Raw genomic sequence first — 24,031 nt, 5'->3', positions numbered from 1 at the left:
CCCCACTCCCCTTTCACTCCTCTTTTATTCCCTATGGGAGGAGCCATGCACCTTTACTCCCGAGTCGACCCTTGTTCCTTAGCTGTTCCCTTCTCCTGGCAGTTCTGTGCATGTGCACACTGGGAACAGGCTCCAGCTGTTCTTCTGCCCACTGATCTCTGACTCTGAAGGCAGCTGATAACTGTAGGATGGCCCTGGCCCCATCTCTGTCTCCGATGCAGAGCATTCATCAGAGCCTTCCCCAGACTCCAGGACAGGCCCGTGTTCTTCCCAAACCTCCTCACTGTCTGAGTCTGCTGCCAGCTCTGCTGACCGCTGGTGGGCCACTACACAACCACACCTCCTCTGGTCCGTGGGAAAAAAAAAGTCTCCACAAGGAACTGGTTCCTGGTGCTCCAAGGTTTGGGGCTCATTGTTGTAGAGGACCCAAGACTGAGTAAGACACAGGCCTCCCATAAGAGTGAGAAGGGAATTTGTATGTATGTATGTCTGCATGCACAGGTGGACTGTGTGTATAATGTCTGTCTTCTAATACATAAAATATTGAAGAAGAAACAAAAGACTTCCTATCTCTGTAAACCATACAAAGCTGAACTTTCTAGCAATTTTGGCTCAATAAATTAACTTTATATTGACAAATAACTGGAAGCTAGAAGGGGCTGGAAATTTGCAGGAAAAAAATAGTCTCTGTCAATTTTAGCTGAGAATCCTAGGAAGCTACAAGTTCTATGGAGATTCTCAGTCATCCAGGTGATGATTGTCCCAAAAAGGCAACTGGACTTTCTGTTTTTTCTTTAAAGACATTTCATTTCTCATCCAAGAAACTTCTTCAGCTCTGATTCAGCACAGATAAACGTTTAGGTGGCCTTAATGACTCGCTAAAAGAAAGCAAATGACCAGCTGTCTGCAACAGTGTTGCTATTCAAAAAAAATTTACGCTTGATGGGTGTGGCATGGGAAGGATACTGTAAAAACTCCATTCCCACCCCACTCCAGGGGGAAGGTTACTGCAAACTCCCATTCCATCCCCACCCCACTACCCTGCTTTCCAGCTCCGTTCTCCTGTGCAGAGGGCAACCAAAGGAGACCCAGCCAATCAGCTGGGACTCAATGGGAGGCAAGGAATAGATGGGGTTGGCTGGGCCAGTCAGAAGTGGGATTGGCCGGTTCTCTGAACTACTCAAAATTTCCACTACTGGTTCTCCAGAACTGGTCAGAACCTGCTGAATACCACCTCTGGCCTGCAAGGAGTATAAATCCTTCCATTCTCCACCATCCAGTCAGAGCTGAAGAAGCTTCTTGGATGAGAAGTGAAACAACTTCAAAGAAAAAACAGAAAGTCCAGTAGCCTCCTGAAAATAACATCTATAAGCTAGGTAATAATAGAGAAGAAGTTGTAGTAATAAAGGGAACGTTTCCAATTAAAATACTGTAACTTAATTTGTGAGAGTGGTTCACAGAAAATGTACGGTCTGCATTATCCTTATGGAGCTGTTTACTCAAAGATACACTGATTCCTCCATTGCCCATGGAATTGCCGACAATGGAGACCTGATCCCCAAATGCTTAAATATTTAATGAAAAGTAAAGGGGAAAAAAAGCAAAGTAAACATTTTGTTCAGACACACCATTACATAGGCAGACACATAAGCATTCAGAAATTGAATAGTGTCCCCCCCCTCCCCATAAAACAACAATTGTGCTAGTTCAGCAGTATTTCTGATATGAACTCACTTGGTTTCTCAACATATTCAAACCATTCTGAATGCTCCTTGCCTTCTGTAACTTATCTAGGGCACACAGCCAACACCAACATTCATTTGAATGTCCCCACATCTTATAGACATGAGGTTGTGTCCTGGGATTGTCTTCAGGCACTGCACTCATTTGGTTATGACTGTTCAGTCATGGGTTAGCATGAGACTATACATGCCAAGACATGCTGTATTCCCAAGATAAGATATACTGTAATACAGATATCAAAAGACTGAAGATGTTCCTGGGCATGCAGGCTGAAATTTTTAAAAAGTGGCTGGCAGCATGGTCCATTCTCATCACTGTGCACCAGAAAATCATCCTTCTCTTATTGGCTGTGCAATAAATTATCCATCACACACACACTTTTATTTCCCTGAGCCATTAATCACTTACATCTTCCTTTATTTAAAACTATACAATCCTGTTGTAAGGACCGGACTCTTTTCTCTTCAACCGATAAGAATGAACTTCTGAAAGCTAGGTACTTCAAAAGGAATTCTTTATTGAAAGGAAGTGATCCAGGTACGAGCCAAAGCAGGGTCTAAGAGGCCTCCAGGCATGCAGTATAGATAAAGGGAGTTAGAACCCCTCCCCTTATTCTGATGTGGATTTAGTCAAACAAAGGAACAACATGTTAATTCCCCTCCCCCACTTTCTGGGAACGTATTTTAGAAAAGTTTCCCAGGAAGTTTCTTTCAGAGCTGGAATTTTTATGGTCCCTTCTCCTCTTGCTATCTCTTCAAGAGGTGACAAGTTTCCAGGCCTCTGGCTCCAGTCCCCAGTTGTATATCATGTGCAAGTTATACAGATTCAATACAAGAATTGGGATATTCAGGTTACATCATAAAGGATTACTTGTACCAACTCCCCTCTTTCTTCTTCCATTGAAGAATGGCAGATACATGGATCTGATACCTGTACTGTTTTGAGGTTAGTGTCATGCCCCCCCAGCCCCCCGTTGGAATCTGAATGCGAGGAGGAAGATGAACAGCTGATAGGGAGCGGGAGAATGGCTCTGTTGGCTGTGGAGGAAACTGGGGAAGAGCAAAGTCCAGCTGGGCAGAGCAGGGAAGAGGTAGAACAAGGGAGAGGAGATTCAGAGGAAGACAAGCCCCACCCTGTCTTTATCCTAGGGCATGCAGGGAAGAATGGAGAAGAGAGCAATGTGGGTTGTGTGGCTTATGAGGGAAGAAAGGGCTCTGATTCCCTTCACAAGGCACACCTGGGGAGGGAGTTTAAAGGAGGGGCAGTTGGGATGGACGTTTGTCGGGAACAAATGTTGATCTTATTTTATGTTGGTTGCTATTATGTGAGTTCCTGGCATCCTCCAAACTGGTTTGATTTACTGCCGTTTTACTTCACTTATCTTGCCCTGCTGGATTTATTACCTTATCTTGTCTTGCTGAATTCATAGTTTAAAGTTTTCTGTTTATAACCTTTTGGACTGGAATATCTGTACTCAAAGAGGGTGGCAGGTTCCTGGGAGAATTTTTCTCCAGATTGGAAGGTAACCAGGACATTGGGGGCAAAGTTGGAACTAAAAAAGAGACCCCTGCTTATTCTGGCTGTGTTGTCTTTGTGCCAGGCTCTGGGTCATCACATTAGTTTGTATATCTATGTTAGTTGGTTGAGAATGCCAGCATCAAATCCTGTCTTGTACCTCCAAATGAGCCTTCTCAAAGAAGTTTGGGAAAAATGATGACAAGAATTTGAGACTGACAAAGAGAAAGGCAGAGATTTGGACTAGAATACCTCAAACGTCTCTCCCAACCCTATGATTCTATGGTCTCTAGCTTGTTTGGAATGAATTGTTGGGTAGAAGAGGAAATAACCTAAGTTCAGAACTGGGAAAGGCAGTTTTAATAAGAGTAAACTGGAAGACACCTTTAAAAACTCCTGCTCCTGCCAATGGCTTCCCAGAAGAAGCAGGTAGAAGAAAGGTGATGTTCCTAAGATATTTTAAAGTATACAGGAAGTAATGGGTTGAAGCTTATTAAAGATAGATCCCACATAGATGTAAAAAGAAACTTTCTGACCAATGAAATAGCTCACCTCCCAGAGCTGCGGTGCCCCATCACTGGAGGTTTCAAAGAAGAGATTGGAGAACAATTTGATTGGGATGGTATAAGTTATCCTGCATGCAGCAGGGTTTTGGACTAGAAGACTTCCAAGGTCCCTCCCATTACCAATAGCAATAGCACTTAGACTTATATACTGCTTTACAGTGATTTACAGCCCTCTTCAAGTGATTTACAGAGTCAGCCTCTTGCCCCCAACAATTTGATCCTCATTTTACAGACCTTGGAAGGATGGAAGGCTGAGTCAACCTTGAGCCTGGTGAGATTTGACTGCCAAATTGAAGTCAGCCAGCAGTCAGCAGAAGTAGCCTGCAGTACTGCACTCTAACCACTGTGCCACTGTGGCTCCCATTCTTATGATTCCAAGATCTCTAGCTTTTTGCTAGAGACCATAGGACTGACTCCATATAGGACTGACTTGGAGCAAACTCCATATAGGACTGACTTGGAGCAACTACAGTTCTTCTAAACTCCAGTTGTCAGTAACATCTCCCTTGAAGGCAGCTGGTCACTGAATTCTTGTCTGAATTAAAGGACAACTACAAAAGACCACCTCTGAAATCTCATCTATATAATGTGCCAAATAAAGTTGGACCAAGTCTTGCCCACTTCATTGGATAGCAAATACTATTTTTCTCCTACTTCTTCCATGTAGATTACATTACCTCTTAGAAAGTGCTCTTCTTTGCACTTGAAAGGAAGATGGTCTATCTTATAGGGATGGTCTATCTTATAGGGATGGTCTATCTTCTTGTATTTCTATTTTTATTAAGATTACCATGTAATATGGTGAGACCTGACTTGACCATTGCATGTCTTATGGATAATCTTTGAAAGAAAATTCAGAAAGATTCAGAGATTTAGGTTGTTGAATTGAATAAAATACAGCAGTGGCTGTGAGAGGGACCTTGGAGTCCTAGTGGATGATCACTTGAATATGAGGAAGCAGTGGCAAAACAGCCACTTCCAAAACAGCTAATACAATCCTGAGTTGTATAAACGGGGGCAATCAAGATCATGTGAAGTATTCCCGGTACTACCACATTATAAAACCCTGGTAAGACCATCCCTGGAATACGGCAACCAATTTTAGTCATCACCACACTACAAAAGAGAATGTTGAGACTTTGGAAAAAGTTCAGAGGACAGCAACTAAGAGGCCTGGAGACTAAACCATATGAAGAATGGCTGCAGGATTTGGGTTTGGCTAGTCTAAAGAAAAGAATAATCAGGGGTGACAGGATAGTAGTATTCCAGTATTTGGGGCGTTGCGCTGCCACAAAGAAGAGGAGGTCAAATTATTCTCCAAAGCACCAGAGAGCAGGACAAGGAACAGTGGATGGAAACTAATCAATCTGGAATTAAGGAGAAACTTCCTAACAGTGAGGACAATTAACCAGTGGAACAGCTTGACTCCAGAAATTCATCATCAGAAAATCATCACTAGAGGTTTTTAAGAAAAGACTAGACAGTCACTTATCTGAAATGGTATAGTATAGGTCCTCCTGCTTGAGCAGGGGGCTAGACTAGAAGACCTCCAAGATCATTCTATTCTACTCTAAAATAGAATAACCAAAGCCTGTTTTTTTCCGGTAAATTCCATAGTCATACTTCTATTTGTTTCCTTTAATTTATCTCCACTGCTCTTTTTAATAGGTCCCAGTTGTAAATGAGGTGAAGGCATGTTCCCCTTTGTGGCTACTGAAAAAAGACTTTCTCATTTCGAAAGGTACTTTGGCTGGCACAGTGGGAAATCTTTCCCTAACCCAATAGTAGAGAATCTTTTGCGTTAATTTAGCTCTTAGTTTATGAACGGTCTACAAATACAGGCAGTTATCCACTATAGTTTAAAACAGCAGGAATGCCACTTCTCAGCTGTGTGTAATTGTAGAAGGCAATGTAACTGTTTATGGAGAATCTCCTCCCTCTAGCAGGTTGCTTACATGAGCTGCTTCTCTGCTAAATTGAATAACAACCTATTCAGAGTCAGCCATCAGATTCTCCCAGAGGTGCTTTTTTCTAAAGGCAACTGGATTTTCTCTGGGGGGGGTTTTTTCCTTGAAGGAGCCTCAATTCTCATCTAAGAAGCTTCTTTATTTCTAACTGAATCGGAACTGAAGGAGGTTCTTGGAGGGGAAGCAAAATGTCTTCAAGGAAAAACAGAGAAAGGCCAAGTTGCCTTTTGAAAAAGCCACCTTTAGGGCAACCATGACCTGGATGACTGAGAATCTCCTTAGACCTCCTTAGATCTTCGGAAGCTTCACATGATTGGTCATGTTCATTTTTGCATCTTCAACATAGAGATTTAAATAACAGGGGACTGTTCAACGTGAGGAATTCTGTCACTGCTTTCTGCTTAGTAGGGTCTGGGTTGTTGGAAATTGTTTCCTATGACTGTTCCCCTACTCCAGTGATGGCAAACCTTTTTGGCACTGAGTGCCCAAACTAGAACGTGTGTGCATGTGCGTGCATGTGCGTGTGCTGGAGCACCTGAAGCCCGAAGACCAGCTGGTCAGTGTGCACATGCCTGTTTTTCAGGCTGTTTTTGTGCCATTTTTCAGGCTGTTTTTCAGGCCAAAACAGTCTTAAAAATGGCCCTGAATATGGCCTAAAACATCCTGAAAACAGTTCCAATAATGGCCTGAAAATGGCCTGAAAATGGCCTCCAAACAGCCTGAAAATGGCCTGAAAACAGCCCCAAAATGGCCCAAAATGACTTGTTTTTTAGCCATTTTTGGGGTTGTTTTCCAGCACTCTAGCCCACAAAGACCAGCCGGTGCCAGAAACCAGAACAGCAGCTGGCGACGGCACACATGCCCACAGAGAGGGCTCTGCATGCAACCTCTGGCATGCCTGCCATAGGTTTACCATCACGACCCTCCCCTACTTAATTCTGGTCACCATTTTCAAGCATCATTTTGAAGGACTATGAGCATCTGTGGTCCTTCAGATGCTGCTAAGTTGCAGTGGTGAACAATGCTGGAAATCGTCCAGCAACTTCAAGAGGGCTACAATTTCCATTATTTCCACCTTAGATTTTTCAAAAACCTAGAGTGAAATTTATTTTTCTAACCATTGTTCCAAAGAAACCAAAGTACAAAGCCAATGGCGGTCTTCCTAGGGTGGTATATTTTCTCTGTGAAGCACACATATCACGACTTGCTAGAAGCTACTGCCCTCACTGCTTTCCTCTTCAGCTAATCCAGAAGAAGTAGAACTGACCGGTTTAATTCATCTGAAATGGAACAAAAGTGAAATAAGCAGTTACAACCTCCTCATAACATCAGCAGCTTCCATGCTGCTGTACATATAAACCTACAAGGCCCATGTTTTATGGCAAATCTCATGGTGTGACAAGGAAGGTCTTAATGCTTTGAAATAATTCTGTTTTCTAGTGTATTTACAAGCTGAACTGAAATACAAAGCAGAAATCTGCAACGTGATATCAACGTGATATCATATAGAGTCCCTTTCTGCAGAGCCTTGAGTGCAAGATCTAAAATATTTTCAGAAGTTGCCATCCAACTATAATTGGGAGTACTGCTGAAAAGTAGTAAAACCATTAACTGCATGCAATTAATTATTTTCATAGCATAGAAATGTAACTTTGCATTAAATCAGATTTAGTTGAAGACTGATCATACTCAGACCCCAATACATGCATATTTGATCATGTATAACGGTAGAATCCTCCTATGAGTAAACCCCCAACCTCCACCAAAGGCCAAAAGCTTTTCTGATGTTGAAGATAAATTTGAATATTTAAATGAAAAATCACTTTTATGGGTGGTTCTTTGTCCATCTGCACAGAGGTGACTGTGAAGTTGTATTTGGATAACTGACCAACTCAACAGTGGTGGGCTTCAAATAATTTAACAATCTGTTCTCTGCCCAGTTGCTGGGTGGGTGTGGCCATGGTGGCCATTACCTAGTAGGTCTCCTGCACCGTTCTGGGAGCAAAAACAGGCTGTGGAAGGCTGTTTTCCACCTCCCTGGCCTCCGGAGGCTCTCTGAGAGACAAAAATAGGCCTGTTTTCACCCTCCTCGGGCCTCTGGGAGGCACTTTCCACCTCCCCAGACTCCACACACCCCCTGCATTTACCTGGGATCCAAAATGGGATGTGTGGGGACTCCTGGGAGGGAGAGCAGCTCCAGGTCGTTGGAACGACCAGTTCGCCAAACCTGACATAAAATTAACATCCAGTTCACCCGAACCGGTGTGAACCGGCTGAAGCACACCTCTGCAACTCAAAGAATACAGATTTGAGAGATGTCTTTGAATTTCTTTCCGATTGCTAACTACCACACAATGAGATGTTCACTATTTGTTAATGCACAACTCACATAGTATGGAATAGTTGTCTGTGCATGAATAATTCACAGTGTCTGTAACATATGGCCAGCTATAACCCATTTCAGATTAGCTATTTCCCAATTCTCTTTTTCTTCCAACTTTATCAGCCAAAACAAAATCCCAGGGAATTTTGGAAGCCTGGATTAGTGTTCTCACTTATGTTAATTTGCTAGTAATCAAATCCTAGCTAAGATCTTATGTGTTGACTGGAATCAGAAAACACATTGATGTATCTTAAGATATCCCAACTACATGGGATAAAATGGATTTTTTTTTAATGAGAGTAAGAGGAGAAGTATATACAAAAAGCCTGGTTTGATACCTGTTTCAGCTGGTTAAGCTGAGAAACTGGGACAGAGCCAATTATGAGAAATGTTTGATTGCTTTTCAAAAACTCTCTGATTTGAAAATCCCCCCCTCCCCCTTGCAGTTTGCTCAACTATTGCACTTGAAAAATTCACTGAAATTGGACTCCAACTTATTTCGTTGTTTTTCTTCCATTCAATCGTGTCCGATTCTCAGAGACTGGCCAGGGCAAGTCCCTGCAGTTCTCTTGGCACGATTTTCCAGAAGTGGTTTGCCATTGTCTCCTTTCTAGGGCTGAGAGAAAGTGACTGGACCAAGGCCACCCAACTGGCTTTGTGCCTAAAGTGAGACTAGAACTCACCGTTTCCCAGTTTTTAACCTAATGCCTTAGCCACCACACCAAACTGTCCTTCTTAACTTACATCTACTGCAGTTGTGATAATTATCATTGAGTGAATTCATTTATAGCACCTTGAGGTCCAAACCTCAAACTATACAGATTTTCTACATTGTATTTGTCTGGGTAAGGAATACTCACTGAAGCTGGACTCTAGCTTACAACCTTTTTTTTTCCTTTTCTTGTGTCCATTCGTGTCTGATTCTCAGAGACTACCTGGACAATTCCCTTGGCAAGATGTTCTCTTGTCAAGATGTTCTTTAGAAGTGATTTGCCATTGTCTTGAGACTAGAACTCACTGTTTCCCAGCTTCTAACCTGATGCCTTAGCCACCACACCAAGCTGTCTTTCTTAACTTATATCTAGCACAATTGTAATCATTATCATTGAGTGAGTTCTCCCATAACGCCTTGAGGGCCGCTCCTCAAACAGTGCAGGTTTCCTACGTATTATTTGTCCGGGTTCCTTTATCTCAAATTAACCTGGGGCAAGTAATGACTTTTGGCTGCCAAAATAGGAAATGGCCCCTTTCCCCTTCCCCTGTTCTGCCTGCACTGAAGAGCTTTTTGGAGAAGTGGGCTTCCTTGGAGTTCCCACCAGTAAGAATGCTAGCCAACCAGTAGTGGGATTCAATTTTTTTTTTACAATCGGTTCTATGGGTGTGGCTTGGTGGGTGTGGTGTGGCTTGGTGGGCGTGGTTTGGTCGGTATGGCAGTGGAAGGTTACTGCAAAATCCCATTCCCTCCCACCTCACTAACCTGCTTTCCAGCTCTGTTCTCCTGTGCAGGGCAACCAAAGAAGACCCAGCCAATCAGCTGGGGCTCAGAAGGCAGAGAATAGATGGGAGCGGGGCCAGTCAGAGGTGGTATTTGTCGGTTCTCCAAACTACTCAAAATTTCTGCTACCGGTTCTCCAGAACTGATCAGAACCTGCTGAATACCACTTAAGTAGCCAACATTAAAAAAAAATGCTGCTGGGGAATTCAAGTACATGCGTTTGCAGCCTCCACAAAGGGCTAAAGCATGCAGAGCCAGTCTCTGTATGAAGACCTCTAGTGACAGAGAACTCATCACTTCATATGATGGTCTGTTTTGCTACTTGTATCTGTTATTCTCAGTGTTCGACTGAGATGTATCGTTTGTTCTGTCTTGTTCACCCTTTGGAGGTTTAACAAGCTGAAACCCTTTGATTTATGTTAAGGGTGGATATACTGTCATCCCTAAAACTAGTTCTTCACTTACCAAATTACTTAACTTCACTGGAACCATTTTAGTGGGATGATCTATTGCTTCTTCTCTCTCTGGGCATAATGAGAATATATCTGCTGAGTGTAACTCCGCATTGGTGACAGGAAGGGCATCTGGCCCGTACTCACTCCACTCCATTCAACTGCCCAGACTCCAACACGCAAGGGATTATGGGGTTATTAAAAGATGGTGATATATTGCCTCTTTGTGGTAGAGAAACATATCCGCTCTTGTGTGCGATGTTTAAATCAAACCTACTGCTGACCACCATGCTTGGTAACTTTTTTAAGGCCTTACAGAAAGCTGCCGTTAACTTCCTGGAAAGTGTGTTGCCAGCTTATTTATTTTTTTCAGATGCTCTAATTACTTTGTAGGGGAATTGATGGGCAAACCTTTGGTATCAGCCAACATTTGAGAAGAGAATGGCAGGAGCAGTGGGAAGGATCATGTCAAATAAATGGGAGAGTTACACATTTTCCTGTTGAGGGACAGGAATATTTATTTATTTATTTAACTTATATTGCCGCCTATTCACCCATGGCGAATCAAAGGGGCTTACACAATGTAAGTTCATATTTAAAACAAAAAATAAAAATAAAAACAATAAGAACTAACAAAAAGAATCAAATAAATTAGTAAAGTACAATAGAACAAAATTTGGGAAAATAAAAAACAAAACAAAACAAAAAGCAACTTCCACTCCCCCCCACCCCCACCCCGATGACAGCGGGTCACACTAGCCATCTGATGGGTTCCATCACTCTCTGGGTTCCTCAGGCCCGCTGGCAAAACCAGGTCTTCAGTGCCTTTCGGAATAGTATTAACGAGGGGCGCATTCTAATCTCTGGGGGAATGATATTCCAGAGAGATGGAGCCACCACAGTGAAGGCCCTTCTTCTAGGTCCCACCAGGTATATCTCCCTCAGGGGTGGGACCCAGATCATTCCCTGCCTCCTTGTTCTAATGGGTCGGGTAGATGTCACTGGCAAGTGATGTTTCCTCAGATAACCTGGACCCAAGCCATGAAGGGCTTTAAAGGCAACAGCCAGCACCTTGAATTGCACCCAGAAGCAAATTGGCAGCCAATGCAGCTCCTGTAGGAGAAGTGATACATGTGCACACCTGGGTCTGCATAAAACCATGCGGGCCGCTGCATTTTGTACCAACTGGAGCTTCCAGATGCTCTTCAAAGGAAGCCCTGTGTAGAGCGCGTTGCAATAATCAAAACGGGAAGTGACCAGGGCATGAGTGACTGTGGAGTAGGGACCACTGATCCAGGAAAGGGCATAACTGGTGCTCAACCCGCAGTTGCGTAAAGGCCCTCCTGGCCATGACCACCACCTGCTTTTCGAACAGGAGTCGTAAATCTAGGAGAAACCCCAGATTATGCACAGGGTCTGCTTGGGGTAGTGCCACCCCATCCAAGACTAAAGGTGGTAATTCTCCCTGAACCAACGAACCCCAGACCCAGAGCCACTCGGTCTTGCACGGGTTTAGTTTCAAACCGTTGCTCCCCATCCAGCCCCTAACAGCCTCCAGGCATTGCGAGAGGGAGGACTCAGCAACACTTAACTCACCATGGGCCGAGACATACAGCTGAGTATCATCAGCATATTGGTGATACCTCGGTCCATGGTGACGGATGATCTCACCCAGCGGTTTCATATGAATGTTGAACAGGAGCGGAGAGAGTACCGAGCCCTGTGGAACCCTGTAAAGCAGTTGGATTTCTCCCCTCCTATCAACACTGACTGAGAGCAGCCACAGAAGGAGGAAGTGAACCAAGACAGCACAAGGCCTCCCACTCCCATCCCCTGAAGCCGTCCCAGGAGAATCCCATGGTCAGTGGAATCAAAAGCTGCCGAGAGGTCAAATAGAGCAAGGATGGATGCACTACCCCCATCCCGCACCCACCAGAGATCATCCAAAAGTGCAACCAATCTTATTTCTGTCCCAAATCCAGGCCTGAATCCTGACTGGTAGGGGTTGAGATAATCAGTTTCATCCAGAAACCTCTGGACTGCTGCGCGACCACCTTCTCAGCAACCTTCCCCAAAAAGGGAAGATTGGAGACAGGTCGGAAATTATCCAACCGGGTAGAGTCCAGTGATGGCTTCTTAAGAAGAGGGCAGACCACAGCCTCCTTAAAGTGCTGGGTCACCGACCCTCCTGTAGAGAAGCATTAATCACCACCAGAGTCCACCTGCCTGTCACCTGCTGGGAAGCTTTCACAAGACAGAAGGGACATGGGTCTAAAATACAGGTGCTCGCGTGCATATTCCCTCAGGAGCAACAGGGTCAAACCATTCCCAGATAACAGGACAAGAACCTGCCTCAGAAGCTTCCACCAGATCAGCAACCACGACAGCATCTAACTGGGAACGAAGTCGAGTGATTTTGTCTTCCAGAAAATCCGCACATTCCTCAGCGCGCCCCTTCAGGTGGACCTCAATCTCCTCCTTCCCTAAGAGGAGATGGCTCACCTTAGAGGGTCGCTGGGTGATTGATTATCTGCAGGTGCAATTAGTGTGGAGAAGTATTTACACTTCACCTCACGAATTGCCATAAGGTAGGCCTTAGTAGCAGCTCTTACCCATGTTCGATCGAGTTCATCTCTTGTCTTCTGCCAGCGGTGCTCTAGACGTCTCCTCATGCATTTCACCCCTCTCAGTTCCTCTGTATACCATGGGGCACAGAGAGGTCTATGGGTGAGGAGAGGTCACAAGGGTGCAATCCTATCCAGAGCCTTAGTCACCTTCCTATTCCAAACAGTGACTAAGAGTTCGGCTGGACTGCATAATAGATCTGTAGTTATAAACCCCGAGCTCCTTCTGGAACTTATCTGGGTACATTAGTTGATGGGGGCGGACCAATCTAATAGGTCCTGTCTCCTTGTGGGAGGATGAAGCTATTGAGAAACTCATTGTCACCAGACTGTGATCTGACCATGACAAGTGGACCAAGGAGATGTCTACCAATTCCAGGTCACATAGACACTGCTCCGACAAGACCACCAAATCAGGAATGTGACCACTATTACTAGTTGGGCTCTGGGTAATCTGGGACAGGCCCATGGACGTCATGGTTTCTATAAAATCTCAGGCTACCTCTAACCCCAATCCCAGAGAAGGAAGGTTGAAACCCCCCAGAACTATAAGCCTGGTGTCAGATCCGTGTATCTGTCATTTCTTCAGTGGAAGAAGAAAAGGCGGGGAGGCTGATAAAGAAATCCTTTCTTGATGTAACCTGAATATATTTAACCTTATATCGAATTTGTATAACCCACACATGATACAATGGAGAGAGGAAAGCCAGATGGCCAGAATCTATCACCTCCGAGAGGCACAGCCAGGAGATGAGAAGATCATAAAAATTCCACAGTGAGATGTATCCAGGGAATCTCTGGAAAAAGTTCATTCTAAAAAAGAGGGTGGGGGGAAATTAGGTATGTCCTGGGAAACTGTGAGAAAGATCCTTCCTACAGAAGGGGTGGGAGAGAAATTAACATACTGGCTTTTGTTTGTCTAAACACACATCGAGATAAGGGGAGGGGTTCTAAACTCCCTTATGTATCCCTGTATGCCTGAGGGACCTCAGACGCTGCTTTGAACTCCTACAAGAATTGTCTCATCTCAATAAAGGATTCCTTTAGATACATTTGGTTCTCAGAAGTTCATTCTTACTAATTGAATGGGAAAAAAGTTCTGTAGCCTGACACCTGGGGAATTCCACTGCCAGTCCTGCGGTGAGGTCCAGGAGCCCAGGTAGGAAAGCTGCCCCACAGCAGGGAGGCTGGTATATCAGCAGCAATCCCACCTGATCCCTTGAGCCCAATCTAAGAAAAAGGGTCTCACAGCCGGGACTGGTTGAACAGTGCCTCTGGAGGCTACTAGAGATTCTCTGATGACAACAGCCACACCTCCTCCCCGGCCCTGAGGTCTAGACTGGTGCCATGCTCAATAACCCACTGGGCACATTTCTGCAAGAGGAACACCTCCCTCTGGGCTCAGACAAGTTTCAGTTATACAAGCCAGATCAGCCTTCTCTTCGAGGATCAAATCAGCAATAAGGCTAGCCCTATTGAAAGCTGATCTCACATTTAAAAGCAGAAGTCTAAGACCAGGGCCACCACAAATCTGCTGACCAGGAAAATGAGGTGAGTGCAATGGGGCAGAACATGAGATTGGTACTAAACACCAAGGTCAACTCTGAAGCCGACCTGGCTGTAGTTGAAAGCGGGAAGGGAGAGGGGAAGCAGATAGACCAGCTACCAGTCAAAATAAAAAGTTTTCTTGTGGGAACCAAGGTCATCCCAATTGATGGCAGAGGAATGACCAAACAGCTTCCCAGCTACCTTCATTGGACAATGAGATCGGTGACACCTGGGGAGGGAATATTTGCTTTTTTAATCGGGGGAAAAACCACAGGAACCTTCAGAGTTGGTTTTCACTAGCTGTGCCAATATCATGTGTCCAATAAACATGTTCTTTGAGGAATCTACCTGCCTCAGAGTTCTGGTTTTGGTGGATGTGTTAACTCGGAACCCTGACACTGGCAACATGCATTCCAGGAAATTCATGGCAGTGTTCTGTGAGACCTTAGAAAAGTTACCAGGTGTGATCAGCAGATGGGGGTCGAGCTCATGCATTGGTTATATTAATTGTCATTGATAGACCTGTTTTTACCATGACTGCTATTTATATGTGTTTGTATATGTATGTTTTCTTTCTTTTTCAACTTTTAACATGGTTAGCCACCCAGAATTATTAATCAGGGATGGGTAGCCATATAAACCGAATGAATGAGTCGATGAATAACAATGAATTGAATTGAATACTTTATTTGGCCAAGTGTGATTAGAAGGAATTTGTCTCCAGTAGAGAATGAATGAATGAATGAATCAATCAATCAATCAATGAGTCAAAAATTTAATATCAGTCAATGAATCAATAAACCAGTAGTAGAAATCAAGTCATAGGTACTCACTCAGTGAAATCTGGCAGGAAGCATTGTCCTGGTCTTCCTTTCCTAGTCCGAGATAAATTGCAAAATTTCAGTCTTCTTATCTCACAAACAAGATGTCCGCATGAACATCTCAAAGAAGATGTCAGCACGATGCACAAAATCTTAACCCAGAGTGTACAACCTGAAACCTCCCATTTGTTTTTCATAAAACTGGGAGCAAATGACTTGGGTAGGTGGACGGATGGGAACGAGGGCTCCTGTTTTGACTCATCTCGTTGTCTACGTTGCTTTGGAAGATCTTGGTGGCAGCCCCGGGCCAAGCACCCAGCTTGTGTGTTTGCCTGCCCTGGAGATTGCTTGGACAGAGCACGAGAACAGCTTGTGTGTTGGCAAGGGTTTGGGACCAAGGCCGTGTGTCCTCCATCACCTCAGCCCTGCCCCTCCCACTGCTGCATATCTGCCGTACATTTCAGTGGTGCTTGCTGGGGTTTCTAGGCTGTTGTGCATGGTGCGCCTTTCACTGAAGACATTTCACTACCGCCAAACTTCCACTGGAATGATTGCATGAGGAAATGACGAGGCATGATGGTCCAGGAACGGAGATACAGTCGCATAATCAATGGTTAATGATTATTCATCCTCATAATTCCTCCTTCCCTTACTCTTTTATTCTTTTTCTTTTCTTTTTTAAAGACAGTTTGAGTATTCTGAGAGAAATTTCTCCCCACACTGCCTCCTTGGCAGCCCTTGTTTAAAAGGCAGAACCAATGAATTTGGCAAGGGATGATTTAATATCAATATCTGTTCTGCCGCTTCGCAATAATGGTATTATGAGGATATGTGGTGCCATGTATGCTTTGCAAAAAAAATTATCAACAAAACACATTTGTGTCTGTTTAAGAAATACTAAAGACCCCAAGATTTTCTTTCTTTCAGTGTTTTATTCCCACCACTTTTTTTTTTTTTGGTCCAATAAATGTTGTTAAATTGCTCTTGCTCAGTTCCTTTTAAAATTAGCACAGCTTGCCTTCATTTGGTTGATACAAATGTTCCTTTGTTTACCAAAAAGAGAACATCTGAATTATTATAATTTAGCATAAGATCTTTGGTTTCTTTAAACTGGGAGTTCTCAGGCTACAGTTGTGCATATATTCCAGAGTCACCCTTATGTCTATCTTAGCAATTTAGATATTCTTGAATTAATGAGCTCTGCCAATGAGCTCCTCTCTACCTTCATTAAAAGGAAAATGCCTCCATCCCTTTTAACCCCTCTGTAAACATAAAGTCAATTGGCAGCAAACCCATTTCCCAGTCAGCAAGCAGTATTGTGAATCTTATCTTCTCTTGCAGAAATCAATTCGTCTTCGTTGCAACCGATGAAATTTCTTGTAACACCTCGGCAGGTAACAATCATTGATACTTCTTGATGCATCCATCTGAGTCTCAATATCCTTTTACACATGCTGCAGTTAGTCACTAGAGAAAAAGCTAGTAAAACCCCAGAGATAAATCTTTGGAATAGTTTCATTCGGGTATAACTCCAAGCCTCTGGGCTTTGGGACTGAAAATACATTAGCGTGTTTTGCTGACGTTGATTTTTCTCAATTACATAAAGGGAGGAAAGGAGCCATTTATTCTGAAGTTTCATGGAAAAGAAATACCGGTAATAATCTAGTCAGCAATGAGGAAGGATGGGGAAAGAAGAGAGACAGGAAATTGACTGCAAAAAAAGTTATTTGTCAAATTAAAAATGTACCAGTTATATTGAACATGATTACATCTCACGAATGAAGGCAAATATACAGGTGAAACTTGAAAAATTAGAATATCGTGCAAAAGTTCATTTATTTCAGTAATGCAACTTAAAAGGTGAAACTAATATCTGAGATAGACTCATTACATGCAAAGCAAGATAGTTCAAGCCGTGATTTGTCATAATTGAGATGATTATTGCTTACAGCTCATGAAAACCCCAAGTCCACAATCTCAGAAAATTAGAATATTGTGAAAGGTTCAATATTCTAGGCTCAAAGTGTCCCACTCTAATCAGCTGATTAAGCCATAACACCTGCAAAGGGTTCCTGAGCCTTTAAATGGTCTCTCAGTCTGGTTCAGTAGGAATCACAATCATGGGAAAGACTGCTGACCTGACAGTTATGCAGAAAACCATCATTGACACCCTCCATAAGGAGGGAAAGCCTCAAAAGCTAATTGCAAAATAAGTTGGATGTTCCCAAAGTGCTGTATCAACGCACATTAATAGAAAGTTATGTGGAAGGGAAAAGTGTGGAAGAATAAGATGCACAAGCAGCAGGGATGACCGCAGCCTGGAGGAAAAGGCCATTCAAAAGTGTTGGGGACTTTCACAAGGAGTGGACAGAGGCTGCAGTCAGTGCATCAAGAGCCACCACACACAGACGGATCCGGGACATGGGCTTCAATTGTCGTATTCCTCTTGTCAAGCCGCTCCTGAACAACAAACAACGTCAGAAGCATCTTACCTGGACTAAAGCAAAACAGAACTGGTCTGTTGCTCAGTGGTCCAAAGTCCTCTTTTCTGATGAGAGCAACTTTTGTATCTCATTTGGAAACCAAGGACCCAGAGTCTGAAGGAAGAATGGGAAGGCACACACTGCAAGATGCTTGAAGTTCAGTGTGAAGTTTCCACACTCTGTGTTGATTTGGGGAGCCACGTCATCTGCTGGTGTTGGTCCACTGTGCTTCATTAAGTCCAGGGTCAACGCAACCGTCAACCAGGAGATTTTGGAGCACTTCATGCTTCCCTCTGCAGACGAGCTTTATGGGGATGCTAACTTCATTTTCCAGCAGGACTTGGCACCTGCCCACACTGCCAAAAGCACCAAAACCTGGTTCAATGACCATGGGATTATTGTGCTTGATTGGCCAGCAAACTCGCCTGACCTGAACCCCATAGAGAATCTATGGGGCATTGCCAAGAGAAAGATGAGAGACAAGAGACCAAATAATGCAGAAGAGCTGAAGGCCACCATTGAAGCATCCTGGTCTTCCATACACCAATACCTCAGCAGTGCCACAGGCTGATAGCTTCCATGCCATGCCGCATTGAGGCTGTAATTGCTGCAAAAGGGGCCCAAACCAAGTACTGAGTAGATATGCATGCTTATACTTTTCAGAAGTCTGATATTGTTCTATGTACAATCCTTGTTTTATTGATTGCATGTGATATTCTAATTTTCTGAGATTGTGGATTTGGGGTTTTCATGAGCTGTAAGCCATAATCATCACAATTATGATAAATCACGGCTTGAACTATCTTGCTTTGCATGTAATGAGTTTATCTCATATATTAATTTCACCTTTTAAGTTGCATTACTGAAATAAATGAACTTTTGCACGATATTCTAATTTTTCGTGTTTCCCCTGTATATATCTCAGGATAATGTTGCAGGATCCAATCTGGGTTGGTCAGCAGAACCAGAGGTTTTGTCTTCTGTGCTTTTGGACCAGCAGTGGGATCCTACCTGTTCCATTACCGGTTCAGTGATCATGTGCGCACGCACCTAACATGCAGGCACAGCTTTCCACACACAAGCTGAGGCCTGCAGCGCCAATCAGCTGAGAGGAGAAAGAAGAGAAAAGTGCAGGGGTGGCTTGGGGGGGGGCGATCCTGGACTTTTCTCTTCTTTATCCTCTCAGCTAATCATCGGAGGGTTTGTTTTTTATTACCGGTTCGGCTGAACCTGTCCAAACCGGTCACATACCACCACTGTTTTGGACTCGTTCTGCAGCCCATCTTCAGGGGATTCTCTCTAGCTCACTAACTTCTTTCTAACAACTTTGTTGGAGAGAAGTTCTCCGAAGGTGGCTTCCAACTTGAGTTCGAAAGCTCAGAAGACAAAATTTCTGGTACCACTGACCGACCCAGTTTGGATCCTATGTGATTATATCTCTTAAAACAACTCATTGATAGCCCTGGGGCAGCTCACACCAAAACACAAATGGCAATTCTGCCAGGCAAACCATGGGACATGTGCCTTTGTGCAACTATTGCAATGCCAGTCCTAACTTTGTGTCATAACTTCCCGATGCAAATTTGGTCATTCTTCAGTCACTGCAATTTGAACCAGATGCAAACTTAGAGTAGTCATCCCTAATACATCCAGCCCCTAATGCAAGTGCTGGGGTCCTACCAATTTTTTTTTTTCAAAAATGTATGAAGACTTCCACTCATGCAATTCTGTCAGCCACCATGTTTCTGTTAAATTTGTGCTGAAAACTGGCCTCTAAGAGTCTTCAAATTCTCTTTCTCTGAAAAAAAATAATAACCCATTTCCTATCTGCAGGCTGTTAGTGGAGAGCCCTATAAAAGACAGGTATTTACACTCATTCCCTGAGTGCCTTGGGCCTCAATAAGTACAACAATGTATTTCACAAAAATTGCCTTCTTTTTTTTTAAAGTAAAAAACAATGTCTCCTCCATTTCACTGAAGAATAACAGAGTTGAAAGGGACCTTGGAAGTCTGGTAGTCCAACCCCAATATTTCTCTGGATTAAGGCATAGTCCAGGGATGTCAAACTCAATGCCTGGGGTGCTTAGATATGGCCCATGAGACCGCCATGGAAACAGTGAAGGACCGGTCCGCAGTGCCTCTGCCAGAGAAAATGGAGCTCGGGAGGTGCCCACAGGTACCCCCAACATGAATGATGTTGAGCTGGTCATGGCCCCCTGTCCCACAAGGTCAAACACAATCCTGATGTGGCCCTCAATGAAATTGAGTTTGACACCCATGGCATAGTCCAAAACTCTGTAGAAATCATAAGCACCAGTTTTCTCAGTGTTGATTGGAGAAACCACCACAAATGATGGAGGACTCCTATGGCAGCCGTGTTCCTGAATGTCCTTTCCACCAGCAGTAACACAGATATTTGGGGAAAAGACCAAGGGTTGGTTACATATTTCTTACTGAACCTGTACAAGGTATAACAGTTCAATGTTCAGATGTACATGTGTACATTAGAATGGGGGTGGAGACCCTTTATCTTGCACATGTTGTTGAGTTCCACCTTCTTTCAGCTTCAACCAGGGTTTGTAGTTGATGAAATTCACTACCAGTGGGTGGGCCTCTGGTTCATCATCTTGCAAAGCAAAAGAGAAGACATTAGAATAAACTAAACCCCTGCCCATTTTCCCCATAAATTTCCTTCAGGGGAAACAGTTCAGTCATTGACTTTTGTATGCCATCCAAACTGTAGAAATTATAACAATTAAGATGGACAAGGTGATGTTACTGAGTTGGGTGGTATGTTATGAAGCCTGATGTTCAGGTGCAGAAAATAACAAATAATAAGAATAAGAATAATATAAAAATGGCCTGAGTTCTTGGCTAAAATCAAACTTAAGTGAAAAAGTTTAATGTGGCTACTGAAATTTTCCTAGCTCTGTCTCCAGAGAGCTAAAGCAGCAGCAGCAGAGGTGGTATTCTACTGGTTCAGTCCGGTTTGGCCGAACCGGTAGCTCAGAGGATCATCTGCGAGTGAACTGGTTTGCTTCGATGACCAGTGACTGGGCCCACTCTATTCTTTATTTCCTGCTTTTCAAGCTCAGCTGCTTCGCGTGGCACAGCAGATTGCCGCGTGTGAGCTGTTGAACACACAAGGAGAGTGCAGGATTGTGGGAGAAGGTTAGTAGCAAACCCTCTGCATGCGTGCAAAGCGTGCACTCACCAAGCCAGTTGTTACACTGGTTGAAGCACACCCTTGAACAGAATTTGTTACTTCCCTGCCTACTGGTGAGAGAGGGTTGGTGTGCTTGACATTACAAAGAGGACCTCAGCAGCAATTCCATGTTCTAATTCCTAGTCCCAAATTAAGCCAATATTAAGATAGTGAGAACAGTCAATCAGTGGAACAGCTTCTCTCCAGAAGTTGTGGGTGCTTCATCATTGTAGGCCTTTTAAAAAGAGAATGGACAACCATTTGTCTGAAATAGTATAGGGTCCCCTGCTTGAGCAGGGGAGTGGACTAGAATAGGGGTCCCCAATCCATGGGCTGCAGCCCATACTGGGTCATGGCCTATTCGTAATGAGGCCATGTTAATGGCAGGCCGGCACACACATATGTGCATGCAGCTCAACCTGCACGAGCGTCAGGCCAGTGTGCATGCACGTGCATGTGCAGCTCAACTTTCGCAAGCTGAACTGCATATACATGCATGAGAGTGCTGGCCATCCGCATGGCCCGGTTCCTCTCTCTCCCCTCCCTCCTGCCAGGCCACCAAACTTCAAAGGGCTTGAAGACCTCTAAGGTTCCTTCCAACTCTCTTATTCTGTTAAGATTGCCACAGCTGGATTTGCCAGCTTTTTTATTCTTGTTTGGATGAACAGAAGCCAATTTTTTAAGGTTAATGGGTAGTATGTTCGGCATTCCACTCTTCAGTCTATCTGCACTCCCCTGGAGATTTAAGAAGTCCCCAAAAATCGTACATTAGGTGCAGAAAGGGGCATAAGAATACCAGATAAAGGTAATGTTTTGTGTGTGTGTATGTATGTGTGTGTGTACATACATACATACATACATACATACATACATACATACATACATACATACACAAAGCAATTATGGAACTTGCTTTAATGCCAGTGTATTTTTCCCCACTCCATAATGGGATTAATGTGGAATAGTGCCACAGAGAATAGTAATCCAACTAACCCCAAGTGGGCATTTTACTGAATTTCTAAAGCCTCTTATAAAGCTATCAGCCATGATCCATGGGGTCTTGGGTTGCCTTAGATCTTGACTTCTGAGATTGTGAAAATGACCTTTAAGAAGGAAAGCTGATCCAACCCCATTGTCCCGTGGGATTCCAAGGCTTCTGAATCTGAGAAGATCTGTTTTTTGGAAAGAGATGGAATAGCACATGATACTTGAGGAGCCATGGATATTGTGGGTTCTCTGGATTTGTTTCCAACTATTGCAGGTTCTATAATAACTCTAGATCTTGCAACAAAAGGAATGTTATGGTTTGGGAATGTTACAACCGCTGATGTCGAAAATAGATAGTGCCACAAATAAATTGATTTAATTTAGTTCATAGAAATTGTTTTGTTGAACATGAAGACCCCAAAATATCCATTTGTGCACTCCTAAACATCCACTGTAAAAATTGACATTTACAAATTTGTGCCAACAAAGTTGTAAAAATATTCTTTTGATATATGAGCTGTGGTGGCACAGTACTGCAGGCTACTTCTGCTGACTGCAATTTGGCAGATCAAATCTCACCAGGCTCAAGGTTAACTCAGCCTTCCATCCTTGGTGGGTAAAATGAGGACCCAGATTGTTGAGGGCAATATGCTGACTCTATAACCCACTTAGAGAGGGACGTAAAGCACTGTGAAGCAGAGTCTAAGTCGAAATGCTATTGCTATCAGTACTATCACTATGTACTCACAAAGTAAGGAAACTCATCTTTAAAGCCAGAAGAGAATTCATGAACAGGATTATGTGTTTTCTCCTCTCTTGAATCTCAAAGAGGTTGAAAAAGTGGTCAGTTGAGGACTGACATCCCAAACCAACAGCAGTTGTGCTTAAAATTTAAGTTGTTTGATCCTGGTTACATTATTCAACGATGGGAAATTCCAGGGTAACCATACCAGATTGAGTTTGCAGAGATGAAAGAACAATAGCAATTTATATTATTTATAGGGGTCTACTATACTACATAATAGTATACTTGAATACTACTGGTGTGAGGCACAATTACAATGTAAACTGTAGGATGCACACTGAAAAAATGGGGGGGGGAAAACCTTTATAAAGTTCAGAAACTAAATGCAGCTGTTGCTCTTCTTCATGCCAGTGAATATTTATGTAGATATGACGGCGATGAGCAGGAATCTGTCCTGCTAAGTGGATGCATAAATGGAGTTCTATTTGTTCATCTTTAGTTGAAGTCCATAGTAAAACTAAACTAAAGGCTTTAGGACTGCAGATTGCACTTAAATTAAGTATGGAGAAAATCACTATTTGCAAAATAATGTTGCTGCTGCAAAAATCCATAGGCTGTTCTTTTATCACTTTTCCAATACTTCATACACCATGCTGAACTTATTTATTAAGTCAAAAGGACTGCAAAAACCATCCACCCATGTCCTGTTGGAACTGTGAGGAAAGCAAATTCTTGGAGGAATCAGCACATTAGCAAGACAGAAATATATTAATAGAAACCATAGAAATTCAGATAAATTGTACGGAGGACCAAGGACTTCAAGGTTGCCTCAAATTGGCGCACATCCCTTCAATGTTTTTATCAATGGGTTTTGCAGTTCTTTTTTCAAAGTCTCAGATAGCCACCTGCAACTTTTAAGTCTGGTAGTTTTGTAGCATTGTAATATTATGCTGCAAAACTCACTCTGTAAAATAAACAAACAAAAATGGAATAATCCAACCAATATTCTGAAAGGGAAGATAACAGCATTAATATTTTTCTCTAACTTTCACTTATCCTGCTGTAAGTCGTTTTTTCCCCAGTGCTGCTGTAACTTCAAACGATCACTCAGCAAACTGCTATAAGTTGAGAACTACCTGTACCAATTAGCAATCCAAATTCCCCTGCCTCCATCAGTCTGTGGCCTCAAATTAGGCTGAATCTGGGCGACCTGTAAGCTTTGTCTACCTTCTTTGTGGGAACGCCAATAGAGATGTAAACATCTCTATCCAAACAGATTTGGCATACACTACAGCAAGGTGCGGAATTAATCTCCTTGATAAATCCAGCTCTCCCTTATGGTGGCACTCCTTTTTTTTATCGCTATAGAAGCAGATGACTTCTGTGGGACTTGACTTCTTTTGAAAGCCACTGCAGGTTAGTTATAGGGTAAAACCCCGGATTATCCCTTTTCTCGCGTGCAGTTGAAGTTTTATTATTCTTTTTCTTTCACCCTCT

At 43.3% G+C, this 24,031-nt stretch overlaps 1 protein-coding gene and 1 pseudogene across 11 annotated transcripts in view; one reads left to right on the top strand and one right to left on the bottom strand.

Moving 5' to 3' along the window:
• The window catches only part of RBFOX1 (RNA binding fox-1 homolog 1), a 1,842,789-nt gene that overhangs the window by 1,801,720 nt on the left and 17,038 nt on the right, over window positions 1-24,031 (top strand). For 5 of the 11 annotated variants that reach the window (XM_087912643.1, XM_087912642.1, XM_087912644.1 and 2 more), the window contains one exon: window positions 16,456-16,508. The exons of the other annotated variants lie outside the window; for them this stretch is intronic. In XM_087912643.1, coding sequence (XP_087768769.1) covers window positions 16,456-16,508 — 53 coding nt within the window. The remainder of the gene's footprint in view (window positions 1-16,455; window positions 16,509-24,031) is intronic. 11 annotated transcript variants of the gene reach the window in all.
• LOC148124699 (uncharacterized) lies at window positions 12,620-15,612 on the bottom strand (annotated as a pseudogene).

This window comes from Pseudonaja textilis, chromosome 14 (assembly GCF_049901715.1).
Source record: "Pseudonaja textilis isolate UNSWEBS1 chromosome 14, rPseTex1.2, whole genome shotgun sequence".
Lineage (NCBI taxonomy): Eukaryota > Metazoa > Chordata > Lepidosauria > Squamata > Elapidae > Pseudonaja > Pseudonaja textilis.
The sequence above is the reverse complement of the archived record's forward strand: the minus strand, read 5'-3'. Positions and strand labels throughout refer to the sequence as shown.